The sequence below is a fragment of the Vombatus ursinus genome, unplaced genomic scaffold (assembly GCF_900497805.2).
Source record: "Vombatus ursinus unplaced genomic scaffold, bare-nosed wombat genome assembly UNPS02009850.1, whole genome shotgun sequence".
In the NCBI taxonomy this organism is placed as follows: Eukaryota; Metazoa; Chordata; class Mammalia; order Diprotodontia; family Vombatidae; genus Vombatus; species Vombatus ursinus.
In genome coordinates, this window is record NW_020949628.1 from 19,015 (window position 1) to 32,451 (window position 13,437).

Below are 13,437 nucleotides of genomic sequence, written 5' to 3' on the forward strand. Positions count from 1 at the left end.
GGGTGAGGCAGCAAATAAAGTGGGGGTGCATGGTTTTTAGGTCAATGAGGTCAAGTTCAGGAAGTGATTCCTATTATCTAACCTAAATATAAACAATTTCAGGTCAAACCTATTTCATGATACAATGGAGAGAATGTTAGATCTAGAAATTAAAGGACCTATGTTCAAATCCCAGCTCTTCTACTTACTACCTGTGTGATGTTGGTAAGGGAAAGAAAGGGTGATGGTAACCAGCATTTTTTAAGCACCTACTATGTGCCATGCTCTGTGCTAAGTGCTTTATGAATATTATTTCATTGAATGATGTTGGTCAATGACTTCTCTGAGCCTCGGTGTTCTCATCTGTAAAATGAGGAAGTTAGATTTGATGATCTCAAAGATCTCTTTCACCTCTAAATTTGTGATCTTGTGAGATCTATTCCATACTCAATAGAGTTAGAGAAAGTAATTTTCCTTCTATAGCCCTGTGCTTCCCTGAAGATTTTCCTTCCTTCTACATTCTTCCTTCATGAAAGGTACATGTGACAGGCAAAGTTCCTATCCAAGAAACTCCTGAACACTCTGGGGGTCTAAAGGCAGAAAGGGCCTCAAGAACTCAACCCAAAGGTAATAAACTAGTGGGTAAGTGGTAGGCTCCTATCCATCTGAAACATTTACTAATTTGGCAAGGGATAGAGTATTCTAGAGACTTCTAAGTCTGTATAGAATACCCTTAGACATTACAGATTCATCTACTCAATCTGCTCAATTATCTAATCAATCTCAGCATGTAGAGAAGTAACCACTACCTGACAAATTATTCAGATTGTTGAGGATTGATTACTCAATGGTGGTAATTACTCAGCAGGTGGCTCTGGTCTGCATGGGGAAAATGCAGAAGGCAGTGAAGCCTCCCAGAGACAGAGCAGGCAGAGAATGCCTACTAGCTTCCTTATTTTCCTTTCTCTCTAGGTGTGATCACCACCTAGGTATTTATATCTAAAGATGTGCTTAGTTTTCATTTATCAGGGAGTAAAGGGGCCCATTTTAGACAGTACATTTTGTTTTGGGAGGAGGATATAATATTTCGAGTTACAGACATTGGCTCTTCCTAGGGTATGTTCCTCTTTGTGAGTGTTAGGGAGGCAGGGGACATAATGCTGTGATTCTAACTTCTTATCCTTAGACTACATGTCTCGGCATGGACATGATGCTGTTCCTCTGTCTGGGGGCCTGGGCCAAGGAGGCGGGGACTGGGTACCTTCTCAATGAGGTCGATGCAGGCCTGCAGGTCCATGCCAAAGTCGATGAACTCCCACTCAATGCCTTCTTTCTTGTACTCCTCCTGCTCCAGCACGAACATGTGGTGATTGAAAAACTGCTGCAGTTTCTCATTGGTGAAGTTGATGCAGAGCTGCTCAAAGCTGTTGAACTGGAGGGCACAGAAGGTAGAGAGTGGACAGGTCAGTCACTCAGTCGGTGAACATGGAACATATGTGGGACAGGGAAGGCGCCTGGCTTATTAGCAGAGTGGAGGGATGGTGTTTATTAAATTGAATTGATATGTTGAGGAGTAGGATGAGATGAGGTTGGATAAGTAGGTTGGTAGAGCCAGATTACAGAGGACACACTATATTAGAAAGAGGAATCACATGGAATGTCCAGAGACCTGGATTCCTGTTCTAGCTCTGTCACTAATTAACCGTGCAATCTTGGGCAAATTGCTCCTCTCTGGGCCTCACTGTAAAAAGGTGTTGGGGGTAGCTAGGTGGCACAATGGATAGAGCACTGGCCCTGGAGTCAGGAGGAACTGAATTCAAATCTGGCCTCATACACATAATATTCACTATCTGTGTGACTCTGGGCAAGTCACTTAAACCCAATTGCCTTACAAAAAAAAAAAAGAAGGAAAAAAAAAGATGTTAGGTTACTTGCTGTCTAATGTCTCTTTTCCAGGTCTGGCAGTCTCTGATTCTGAGCATATACTGGAGTCTATTCGTGACTCATTGCCAAGAAGGACATAAGGGTGATTAGAAGACAAGGTCCCAGCCCTAAGGGACTTTACAATTCAATTAGAGATCAAAAAAGAGGAAAAGTTACTATTTGTACAAAAATATTTATCTTTTTGTGGTAGCAAAACACTAGAAACTAAAGGGGTACCTATCAATTGGGGAATGGTTGAACAAATTATGCTATATGATTATAGTAGAATACTATTTTGTTGTGAGAAATGAAAAGAGATGGTTTCAGAGAAACCTGGGAAGAATTTGTATGAACTGATGCACAGTGAAGTGAGCAGAACCAGGGGAACAATTTGTATAATAACATCAGCATCATAAAGATGAGTTAGTTTTGAAAGACTTAAAAACCCTGATCAACACAATGATCAATCATGATTCCAGAGGAGTGATGATGAAGAATGCCTTGCACCTCCTGACCTTTGGTGATGGACTAATGTGCAAAATGAGACATACATTTTTGGACTTAGGAATACAGACATTTGTTTTGTCTGATGATGCATATTTGTTACAAGGGGTTCCCCCCCCCCCCCCCCCCGGTGGGGAGGGAGAAAAATAAATGCTTGGTAAATGAAAAAATATATAATAAAAAACTCAACTATTAGGGAGATAATTCTAAAACACATGAAACATTTAGAGAATCAAACAAAGCAGTTAGGTTCAATCAAGGCTAAGCAGTGTAGGGTAGAATATTGGTACAATAGGAATTCAGAGATGGGGGCAATCAGCGTGGGCTGGAGCACTTGGCAAAGGCTCCTTGGAAGAGATGGGCCTTGAGTTACAGCTTCAAAGAAGGTGAGATGTGGCATTTCCCACTCTCAGCCCAGCACCCCTACCGGGCTCACCCCTAAACCAGACTTCCTCTCGACCCCAGGCTCCTCCAACTCACATCAAAGATCTCAAAGCCGGCGATGTCGAGGACACCGATGAAGTACTGGCGTGGCTGCTTGGTCTCCAGAGTAGCATTGATGCGCGCCACCATCCAGCTGAACATCTTCTCGTAGACGGATTTGGCCAGGGCCCCAGTGGAGTAGTTCACCTGCTGGACATTCTGGCCTTTGGTGACGTACTCATTGCCCACCTTCACCCGAGGGTGGCACAGTCCCTTCAGCAGATCAGCTGAGTTCAGCCCCATGAGGTAGGCTGACTTGTCAGCGTCTGATGGAAAGAGAAAGAGTCGAGCGCACTCTCCCTTGCCCCTCTGAGCCCTCTCCCAACTCTCCTCATCACAATCTCATCTCATCTGCCAGGGTCTACTGAGCTGAGCCCTTGTAGAACCAGCTAAACAGATGCACTCCCTCTCAGATTCCAACTAGATTGACTTGCTTGCATTTTTTTTTTTTTTTGCTTTTTGGTGAGGCAATTGGGGTTAAGTGACTTGCCCAGGGTCACACAGCTAGTAAGGGTCAAGTGTCTGGTCTGAGACTGGATTTGAACTCAGGTCCTCCTGATTCCAAGGCTGGAGCTCTATCCACTGCACCATCTAGCTGCCCCTTTGTGTTCCATTTTCTACCTTACCTTTACACAGAATGCCTAGAATGTTCTTCTTCCTTACCTCAACCAGTGAATAGCACAGTGACTGGCATATGGTAGGTGTTTAATAAATGCTGAATGACTGATTGGTTGGAATCCCTATCATGTGCATTCTCCGTCCCTCCATAACGTAAGCACCTCGAAGGCAGGATCTGTTTCATTTTTGTCTCTATATCCCCAGAACCTAGCACAGTGCCTGGCATGCACTAGCCATTTAATAAATGGTTGTTGAACTGAACTGAATTGAATATTTCCTGTGTACTAGCCTTCTCTAATGGCACCTACTTCCCAGGGTTGTTGTGAGGATCAAATGAGATATTTGTAAAGCACTTAGCACAGTGCCTGGCACATAGTAGGCACTTAATAAATGCTTGTTTCTTTACTTCTTTTCCCTAGACTGTAAGTTGCTTGAGGGCTCGAGTTATGTTTCTTAAGTATATCCCACAGAGTCTAACAGTGCAGAGTCTCCAGGAAGCAGTCAGTTGGTATCTGTTGGTAGGTTGATTGCCTGGTACCAAACTGTGGTTAGATTCTTCCACCCACCCATTTGACCCTTCCAAAGTACCATCTGACATTTATCAAGTGTTGATTGTCTAGACATAAGATAATGATGGAGAAAATGTTAATAATGCAGATCAAACTTAGAAGTGTGTCATGCACACATTTTTTCCAGAAAGCTGGTTGTTAGACATTTACTAGCACTCTTTTGCTTGTGGGCAACTATTAACTCATGAGGTCTAGTTTCATGAATGCTCAATTAAACAAGCAACTATGTAAATGGTCTGACCTTGTGTGCACTCTCTTTGTCAACCCTATAAAATGGATGGGGTGGTTGAGAAAACCCAAGTTAGGACTACCTTATAGGTTATGCTAAGCAGCAGGATAGTACAGTGGATACTGTTGACTTGGAGTCAGAAAGACCTGAGTTTGAATCTTGCCTTGGAATTTTGTAGTTGTGTCACTTTGGGCAAGTCACAACTTTCCTCAGCCTCAGTTTTGACATATGTAAAATGGGGATAATAATAGCACCTATCTCATAGGCTTATGAGGCTCAAATGAGATAATATATCTAATGTGCTTTGTAAACCTTAAAGTTCTGTGTAAACTCGAACTATAATTATTATGCTATGAGCTGAGAGCTAGCATTATGAAGTGGTTGGGGAGCCAGACTTAAGAGGAAGCAGGACCTGGGTTCAAGTTCTGCCATTGACATGTATTGGCTGTGTGAATCTGGGAAAGTCACTTAACCTTTAAGAGCCCCAGACATTTTCCTAAGACTTTAAGTTCCCCAATTGCCTAAAAAAAAGAAAAAAGAAAAAAAGACTTTAAGCTGTAGAAAAGGCACCAATCTGCTTTGGTAGAGGGAATTTCCTCATTAAGTTTTACCTCCAGGTCTGGTTAAAAAGAAGTGTATAAAGAGTTTGATGCTTAACATCCTAGTGGAGAGCCTGTTGGAAGCTGAAAGTCACTGAGTTAGAGAGGAGAATCCACTCCTTTTTCATTTAGGATTTTAGGAAGTCTCTCTATCTCCCCTTGGGAGACATTGTGGCATTGTGGAAAGATGGTTGGATCTAGAGTCAAAGGACCTGGGTTCTGGGTTCTAATCCAGGGTTTGCCACTCAGTGACTTGGGATTTTGGATGAGTCACTTTAGATCTCTCAGATCCTCCTTTGTAAAAGGACAGGATGGGACTGGATGGCCTCAGGGTCCTTTCCACCTCTCACCTCTAGCCATCTCTACCAATACTCCCCAGTTCTTCATCTCCCATCTTCTATCCTTGGAACTCACCACCAAACCTGCCCGGCACCAGGGCTGGGGCTGAAGAAGGGCACGTTAGGCAGAGCTCCACTGGTCATTTTTTTTTAATTGGATAGACTTTCTTGTGCTTTTAAAGCATGGGGATTATTAAAGGCTGGGAATGATCACAACAGGAGTGTAATGGAAGTGGAAAATGATGTATAAAACTGTAGTTCTCATCTTTTAACCCAAGGCCTTAAGCTCTCTCTCTTTCTCCCTGTCACTCTCTGTCTCTCTCTCTCTGTCTTTGCCTCTCTGCCTCTCTGTTTTCTCTGTCTTCCTCCTCCTTCCCTCCCTCCTTCCTTCCTCCTCCTCTCTTCTCTCTCTCCCCCACTCTCCCTTCCTTCTTCCCTCCCTCTTTCCTCTCTTTCTCCCCCACTCTCTCTGTCTTTCTCTGTCTCTCCTCTGTCTGTTTCTGTCTCTCTCCTTTCTCCCACTCTTATCCTCCTTCCAAACCTCCCTTTCCCCCCTCTCCTTCCTCTCCACCCTCTTTCAGTCTCTCTCTCTCTCCTCTTCCCTCCATCCCTCCCTTTGTTCACCCGACCCAGTGCTCTCTCATTGATCTCTCACACCTTCTGTGCCATCTGGCTCGGCCTGCTCCTCCCTCTGCTTCTGCTTGAACTTCATGTTCCCATAATGCATGATGGCCCCTGTCAGCTTGTAGATCCCAGCTTTCTCCTCTGCTGTGAAGCCCAGGACATCAAAGGCATTCTGGATGGGTGGGGGTTGGGGAGAGAGAGAGGAGGGCATTAGTCTCAAAGCAAAGCTGTGGAGCATCTCAGCATCTCTTTACATCCCCATCCCTACCCCAGCTCCCACCCACTCACATCAGTGGCCAAGAGCTCCTCGGAGTCATCGATGGAAGCCACAGACACCTCTCCCTGAGACACAAAGGCGTAGTCATAGGGGTTGTTGGTGATCAGCAGCATGTCTGCTCCGGGCATTTGTCAGGATGAAGATGAGAGAGGGGAGGAAGGGAGAAGGGGAGAGAAGAAAGACAAGGAGTAGGTGAGGACAAAGAGTTGGAGAGAGAGAGAGAGAGACACACACACACACACACACACAGAGACAGAGAGAGAGAGAAGGAGAGAAGAAAAAGCAAAAGAACAAGGAAAGTAAGAGGTAAGAGGGGAACAAAATGAAGAGGTAGAGAGAGGAGAACCACTGAGTAAGTGAATTAGAATCTAGATATTTAGACCCCCTCTCCCCAGAGGCAGTTTCAATTCTCCCTTCCCTTGAACTGAATGTATGTGTGTTGGGTGTGTGTGTGTGTGTGTGTGTGTGTGTGTGTGTGTGTGTGTGTGTGTGTGTGTGTGTTTGAGATTAGGGGAGAAAACTCTAAGGTCTAAGCCTTACCCAGAAGCTCTGGCTTCTTGTTGGATAGGATCTGGTAGAAGATATGGTAGTTTCTTTCTGCTTTTAGCTGAAAGATAACCCGGGACTTCTCCAGGAGGTCTGAAAGGGGACAAAGAGAATAAGGAAGCTGAGTGAGAAATGACAAAGAAAGGAAGGGAGAGCAAGAGAGACAGACAGGGGGAGATTGAACCTCAGTGTTGGAGAGACAGAGAGAAGGTGGGAAGACAGAGTGACAAAGTAATACAGAGGCAGAAATAGAGAGACAGAAAGAAACAGAGAGACAGACAGACAGAGACAGAGAGAGAGAGACAGAGAGACAGAGAGAGAAACAGAGACAGAGAGAGACTGGGAAACACAGAGATAAGGAGGCTAGGAGATAATGACATATAGAAAGAAATACAGAAGCAGTGGTAGAAGCATTAGGAGATACTAGTAGAATGTAGACTGATACAGAATCAGAGCTAGATAGGCTGAGAGAGATGAGACTCAGACACAGAATTAGGCAGGATTAGAGAGTGTATGACTCAGAGGACAGAGGACCTGAGAATTACAGAGAAAGACTGAGGAAAACTGTAAGGTTGATGGAGACAAAGACAGGCAGAAGAATTTGGAAGGAGTTTTGTCACTCACAGGTCTCTATGTCGGCTGATGCCAACTTTCCTGTGGCTCCAAAGTGGATCCGGATGAATTTTCCCTGAATGATGGAGGAGGAGGAGGAGGAGGAGGAGGAGGAGGCAGAAGGAAAGTCAAATCATCAGGAAGGGCTAGTTATGACTTTCCTCTCTCTCCTTCCCACAAACACTGATTGTGCTCATCATACATATGCTGTTTGACCTCGAGTAAGTAAAAATAATGAAAAAATAATGCTCAGACCCACCTCCCACCTGGGGAACAGTGTGATAACTGATGTGGGAGAGCTTTGGAAGCAAAGTCATTACTGAGGGGCAGATACTCTGACCCAGAGTCATCTTCACTTCAAGATGTCTATCTCAAGGAAGTTATAGGCAGGAAAAGGTCCTCTATGCACCAACACATTTGCAGCAACACCTTTTTGTGGTAGCAGAGAAACAGACACAAAGTAGATGCCTACTGAAGGGGTGGGGTGGGGACGGCTAGCCAAATTGTGGTCCATAATAGAGTGTTGCTGTACTATAACAAACGAGGAATATGACATATTCAGAAATGGGAGCTGATGCAAAGTAAAGTAAGCAAAATCAGGAAAACCCTATGCACAGGAACAATAATGTAAATGGAATGAATGAAAAAAGTGAAATTGAATGTTGTGTGATTATAATGACCAAGCTTGGCCTCAGAGAGGAGCTGAGAAAAATGCACCTTCCTCCTTTCTCCGCAGAGACAGGGGACTATGGATGTGGAATGGTGCATATCCTGCCAGAGGAATTGATGAAGGCCCCATGGTAGGTCAGAAAGAGGCCTCATTTTGGAACCAGGGTTCAAGTCCTAACTTTTTTTTTAAATATTGTCTTTTTTTTTTTTAACCTCCCCCTCCTTTTTTTTTTTTGGCGAGGCAATTGGGGTTCAGTGACTTGCCCAGGGTCACACAGCTAGTAAGTGTTATGTGTTTGAGGCTGGGTTTGAACTCAGGTCCTTCTGATTCTAAGACCAGTGCTCTATCCATTGTGCCACCTAGCTGCCCCTCAAGTCCTAACTTTAGCCAAGTCACTAACCTCTCTGGTCTTAGTTTCCTCATCTGTAAATTGAAGAGATTGGACCAAGAAGACCTCTGAGATCTCTTCCAGCTTTAAATCTATGATCCTAGGGACAGCTAGTTGGCTAGATAGAGCACTGGCCCTGGAGTCAGTAGGACCTGAGTTCGAATCTGGCATCAGACACTTACTAGTTGTGTGATCCTGGGCAAGTCACTTAACCCCAATTGCCTCCAAAAAAAAAAAAAATCTGTGATCCTAAGTGTTGATTGGTTTTCCTGAACTGCTTTCTTCTTCTTTCTTTTAAAAATCTTTGTTACAAGGAATGGCTTGCTGGGGACAGGAAGGAGGACATATGTTTGGAAATGAAGATGATGCAAAAACAAAAGAAAAAACTAAGATAGAAGAAGGAAATAAAGTCATTAGAGAAATACGTGCTTTTATAATCTACTCCCAATTTTCTGTATGTACATTATTCATTTCTCAGCTGTCACCTAGAGTCTTCCCTTCCTATATTTTCATCTAGGTCCTAAAATAATGATGCCAAGCTGAGTTGGGAAGGGTATGGGGCCTGGCACATCAGGGGTGAGTATATATAGCTCTCTGATTGTAGCTCCAAACCAATACATTACAAAATAGAATTCACATGTTATGGGATAGGGCTTGAACTTGTGTTTTCATTGGTATAGGGAACTCTCAGATGAGGAAATTCTCCTTACTAATGCAGGTTGCCATCTTTTCTGCAACTTATAGCCTTAGCTTCCTAGAACACTAGGAAGTGAAATGACTTGTCCAGGATCACACAGCCAGTCTATGTAAGCAGCAGGGCTTGAACCCAGGTCTGCCTGGATCCAAGGGCAGTTTGATACCTATTATAGTGGGCTGCCTCTCCAATACTCATATAGTGCTTTAAAGTTTGCAAAATATTTGTCTCGTAACCGCCCTGTGAGGTCAATAAGTGCATATTATTATTGAGCCCATTTTATAGATGGGAAAATTGAGGCTTCCAGAAATTAAGTGATCTCTCCGAGTTCTTGAAGCTAGCTTGAAATATCTCTCTGATGAGATATTTGAGCCCAGGTGCCCTGACTCTAAGTTTAGTTCGAGGCTGAATAACCACTGCGTTGTAACAGTGTTGGCCTCTTTATCAGGTGTGGTTAGGAGAATTTACTGTTTAGTCAATATTACTTACAAAGCGGGAAGAGTTGTCGTTCCTCACAGTCTTAGCGTTGCCAAAGGCCTCCAGGGCGGGGTTAGCCTGGATGATTTGATCCTCCAGGGTACCCTGTAAAGGGAGGAGAAACCCTCAGCAAAATTTCATACATCTGATTTTGGCTAGATCTACAGATGGTGGGGTTGAAGAGCCTAGTCTGGCTTGGCTGGGAGGTGTTGGGTGGGTGAACGTCCAGGCCAGGGTGGTCATGGGGCTTCAGCTGAGGATGGGCAGACATGGCTCTTGTATAATGCCCTACCTTTCTCTTTGCCTTTTCGGTACCTCTTGCAAGAGAAGGGGAGTCCAGCTGATGGCAGGTGGAGGTATAGCTCCAATAATTTGCTTTTGAATGAAGGGACTGCCTGTCCTGAGTGGTTCCCGTTGGGTAGCAGAGTCCTAGTGCCTTGGTCCATTCTGTAGTATCCCCCAGAAATCTGTGTCCCCATAGGTACCTTGTTGGCATTGGCACTATCCTTCTTGCCACGATCCCCTATGGCTGCAATGCTGGCAAAGTACTGGATGACACGTTTCGTGTTCACGGTCTTCCCTGCCCCGGATTCTCCACTAGGGGCAATAGCAGCTCATTAGAACTCGGTTGTCCTACACTCCTCTCATCAGATCCTGCCTCGTTCCCTTCCAATCTTATCCCAGCATTCCACTGATCATAATCTTGACTTGCCTGAAAGTACTCATATCATCACTTAGCTCCCTTCATAATTTCTTAGAGATACCATCTTTCCTCCCAGTACTCTGGTCTTTGCCCTAAAACCCATCTACCCCCAAGAGGGAAATGGGTGTGCTTGGGCTGGGGGGATGAAGGAGACTCACGTGATAAGGATGGATTGGTTCTCCCGGTCTGAAATAAAAAAAGAGGAAGGAGGGATAAGGTTAGGATGTTGAAATAACAGAACAACTGGAAGGAATAGAGAAGGTTCCTTACTCAGGGGTCTCTCACCTGTCAGCATGTACTGATAGGCGTTGTCAGAAATGGAGAAGATGTGAGGCGGAGCTTCACTCCTCTTTTTGCCCCTGTAGGCAGTGACCACCTCTGCATTGTACACCGGCAGCCACTTGTAGGGGTTGACAGTGACACAGAAGAGGCCAGAGTAGGTCTGCAGCCAAGAGAGACGGACAGAGAGAGGAGGGTCAGAGACACCATAGAGGGGTATGAGGGAAGGAAAAGTAGGGAGGATTCATAGATTCAGAAATGGGGGAGACAAAAGGCAGAACATGGCTATCATTGTGTTTTTCTGGTGTGTGTGTGTGTGTGTGTGTGTGTGTGTGTGTGTGTGTGTGTGTGCAGGGGTGTTGAAGGAGTGATTGACAGAGGCCCCCAGGAATCCTGAGCTTAGGGATAGAGACTGGATTTCCCCCGGGGTTGTTTTTCTAGCACTCCATAAGATGGGAGCTGATGCTCAGCCGCATGTCTTGAATACATCCACAGCTGTCCAGAGCTTAATTTGGGACATATTGAAAGACAGGAAACAGGGATCATGTCCCATTTTGGTTCCCCTTTGGGATGATTTAACCTTTTAGCTTTATATGACTGTGGCTGTAACACAATGCCCTGGTCTGGATCCTATAACACCCACAGCTGTGGGCACTCACATAGATCATCCAAGCTGCATAGCGCTCCTTGAGGTTGAAAAGCACGGCGGGCTCATGCAGGAACGTCAGCATGGCCATATCCTCAATCTTGTCGAACTTGGGTGGGTTCTGCTGCATGATCAGGTCTTCTTTCACTGTCACCGTCTGGCAGGGAAGTGGAGCCCAGATGTGACACTGATCATGCCTCTGTCTGCCCTCCCCAACTTCACTTGCCAGGCTCTGCTCTAATGGTCCATAGGCCTTGCAGCTGATGGTGTTCTTGACTAAGCGTCTTCCATTTTAGGTTCTTCCCTTAGCTTGATACCTCAGGCTCTGACTCTCTCACAAAGTCATCCCATCTCCTCCCTGTCTATCTGCCATTCCCACAGCTCTCTGCCACCTCTCCTGCCTGCTATCCCTTTTTCTTTTTGGGGGGGGAGGTAAGGCAATTGGGGTTAAGTGACTTGCCCAAGGTCACACAGCTAGTAAGTGTCAAGTGTTTGGTTTGAGGCCGAATTTGAACTCAGGTCCTCCTGACTTCAGGTCCAGTGCTCTATCCACTGTGCCACCTAGCTGCCCCATTGTTATCCCTTTTTCATACTCTTCCTAGGTCCTCAGCTCTTCTTCTCGATGCCCACCTCCAGAATGTAGACCCCGAGTCTTCTGATTCCAATCCAACACCTTCCTAATTAGCCACCATTTTTGTGGACTAGCTCTGTCGGTCAGGGATCGTATCTTTAACACTGTCTGTCTGACTCATAAATACCTGCCCTTGGTCATCAAAGGAATAGAGTTGAAAGTCTGAAAGGCTTGGTGCAAATCCATTCTTAAATCTCATAGCACCAGCCTTAGAAGGTGGGTCAGTGGGATCCTCTGTTTGGTCATTACAACAAAACTCAGGTTTCTTAGAGCCATTCTCCTATCCTATCCTAACTCCGTACCTCCCCACAAACAATTCCAAGAGTTTCTCTTCTCACCTTCGTTCTCAGTCCCCCTTTTTACCTTGCCATTCTCAGTCTCAGCGGTGACCTTGCCCCCCTCTCGGGACACAATTTTGGCCTTGACAAACTCCTCCTTGTCATCAGGTACAAAGCACTCTGTTCTGATGTCGAAGGGCCGGGTTTGTGCCTCTAGCCTCTCCTTATCAGACTTGCGTAGGTATTGGGCAGCAGGCCCAAACTCAGCCAGGTTGGCATCACCCATCTTCACAGCAAACTAGGGGACAGGGCGAGGAACACAGCTGTAAGAGTTTTCAGCAACAGGAAAGGTGGCTCTCCAGCATTCTTACAGCTGTGACCCAAATGTCATTCCAAGGACAAAGGACTCAGTGGCCTGGAGGGGAGCAGGTGGCACTAAGCCAGGAGGAAATGGACTCAAACACGCAGAGGGGCCCAAGAAACATCAGTTCTGGGATATTCAAGGGATAATATTGAACTTAGAGATTCCCTTCACCCAGAAGTTCTGAGCTCCATCTCCCTTCCAGCTCATCCATGATGCCATATTTAGCTCTGAGTTCCTACCTCCATGTGTCAGTTCTTCTTCCTCCAAAGGTCTACTACTTTACCCCTTTCCTTAAAGTGTGAGCTTGAAGCTAAAGGGGGGGGCCACTGTATGAACACACTAGGGAGTGAGATAAGGCAATGGATTGGATGCTTCTTTGTGGAGCTCAGGGCAACTCAGACAGCAGATCCCTAGATCCCCTCCATCTGGTTCCTGCAGTATGGTTATCTGTGACTGTGGGGAAAGAAGAAAGATTGGTTCTTACCTGGTTAGACTTTTAGAGAATTTAGAAGAATCCTGGACACTGGGATGGGAGGTCGTGTTTAGTGATAGAATGAAGAGGCAGCGACACAGGCACATAGAGAGATGGGGGATGGGGAGAGGAAAGAGAGAGAGAGAGAGACAGAGAGATAGAGAGAGACACAGAGAGAGACAGAGACAGAGAGAGAGAGAAAGAGACAGAGGCAGAGATACAGAGACATGAGAGACAGAAAGACAGAGAAGAGAGAGAGACAGAGAAAAGAGGACAGAGAGAAGACCGAGATAATAAGCATGATGCAGAAATGAGCGGAAAGAGATGGTAAGGGAACGAAAGAAACAGTGAAATGGAGAATCAAGAGAGCAAGAGGAATAAGAATAGAAAGATGGAGACATAAAGATCCCAAGGTCAAGGGTGGAGGAGAGAAAGAGAGAGAAGAAGGAGGAGGAGGAGGAGAAGAAGAAGAAAGAGAAGAAGAATGGAGAGAAAGAATGAGGGAGAAAATAATAGAGAATGAGAAAGAGAGAG

The 13,437-nt window shown here is 45.3% G+C and overlaps 1 protein-coding gene across 1 annotated transcript in view; it reads right to left on the reverse strand.

The window, feature by feature from the left end:
- The window catches only part of LOC114036519 (myosin-6), a gene marked incomplete at its 3' end in the record, with an annotated part of 30,730 nt that extends 18,377 nt beyond the window's left edge, over positions 1-12,353 (reverse strand). Inside the window, exons 1-12 of the mRNA XM_027853012.1 lie at positions 12,153-12,353; positions 11,172-11,315; positions 10,519-10,675; positions 10,392-10,419; positions 10,016-10,127; positions 9,543-9,635; positions 7,314-7,377; positions 6,684-6,782; positions 6,155-6,258; positions 5,900-6,038; positions 2,887-3,155; positions 1,241-1,411 (exon numbers count right to left, since the gene is read on the reverse strand). Of these exons, the coding sequence (XP_027708813.1) occupies positions 1,241-1,411; positions 2,887-3,155; positions 5,900-6,038; positions 6,155-6,258; positions 6,684-6,782; positions 7,314-7,377; positions 9,543-9,635; positions 10,016-10,127; positions 10,392-10,419; positions 10,519-10,675; positions 11,172-11,315; positions 12,153-12,353 (1,581 nt within the window). The remainder of the gene's footprint in view (positions 1-1,240; positions 1,412-2,886; positions 3,156-5,899; positions 6,039-6,154; positions 6,259-6,683; positions 6,783-7,313; positions 7,378-9,542; positions 9,636-10,015; positions 10,128-10,391; positions 10,420-10,518; positions 10,676-11,171; positions 11,316-12,152) is intronic.
- Positions 12,354-13,437: the final 1,084 nt, after the last annotated feature.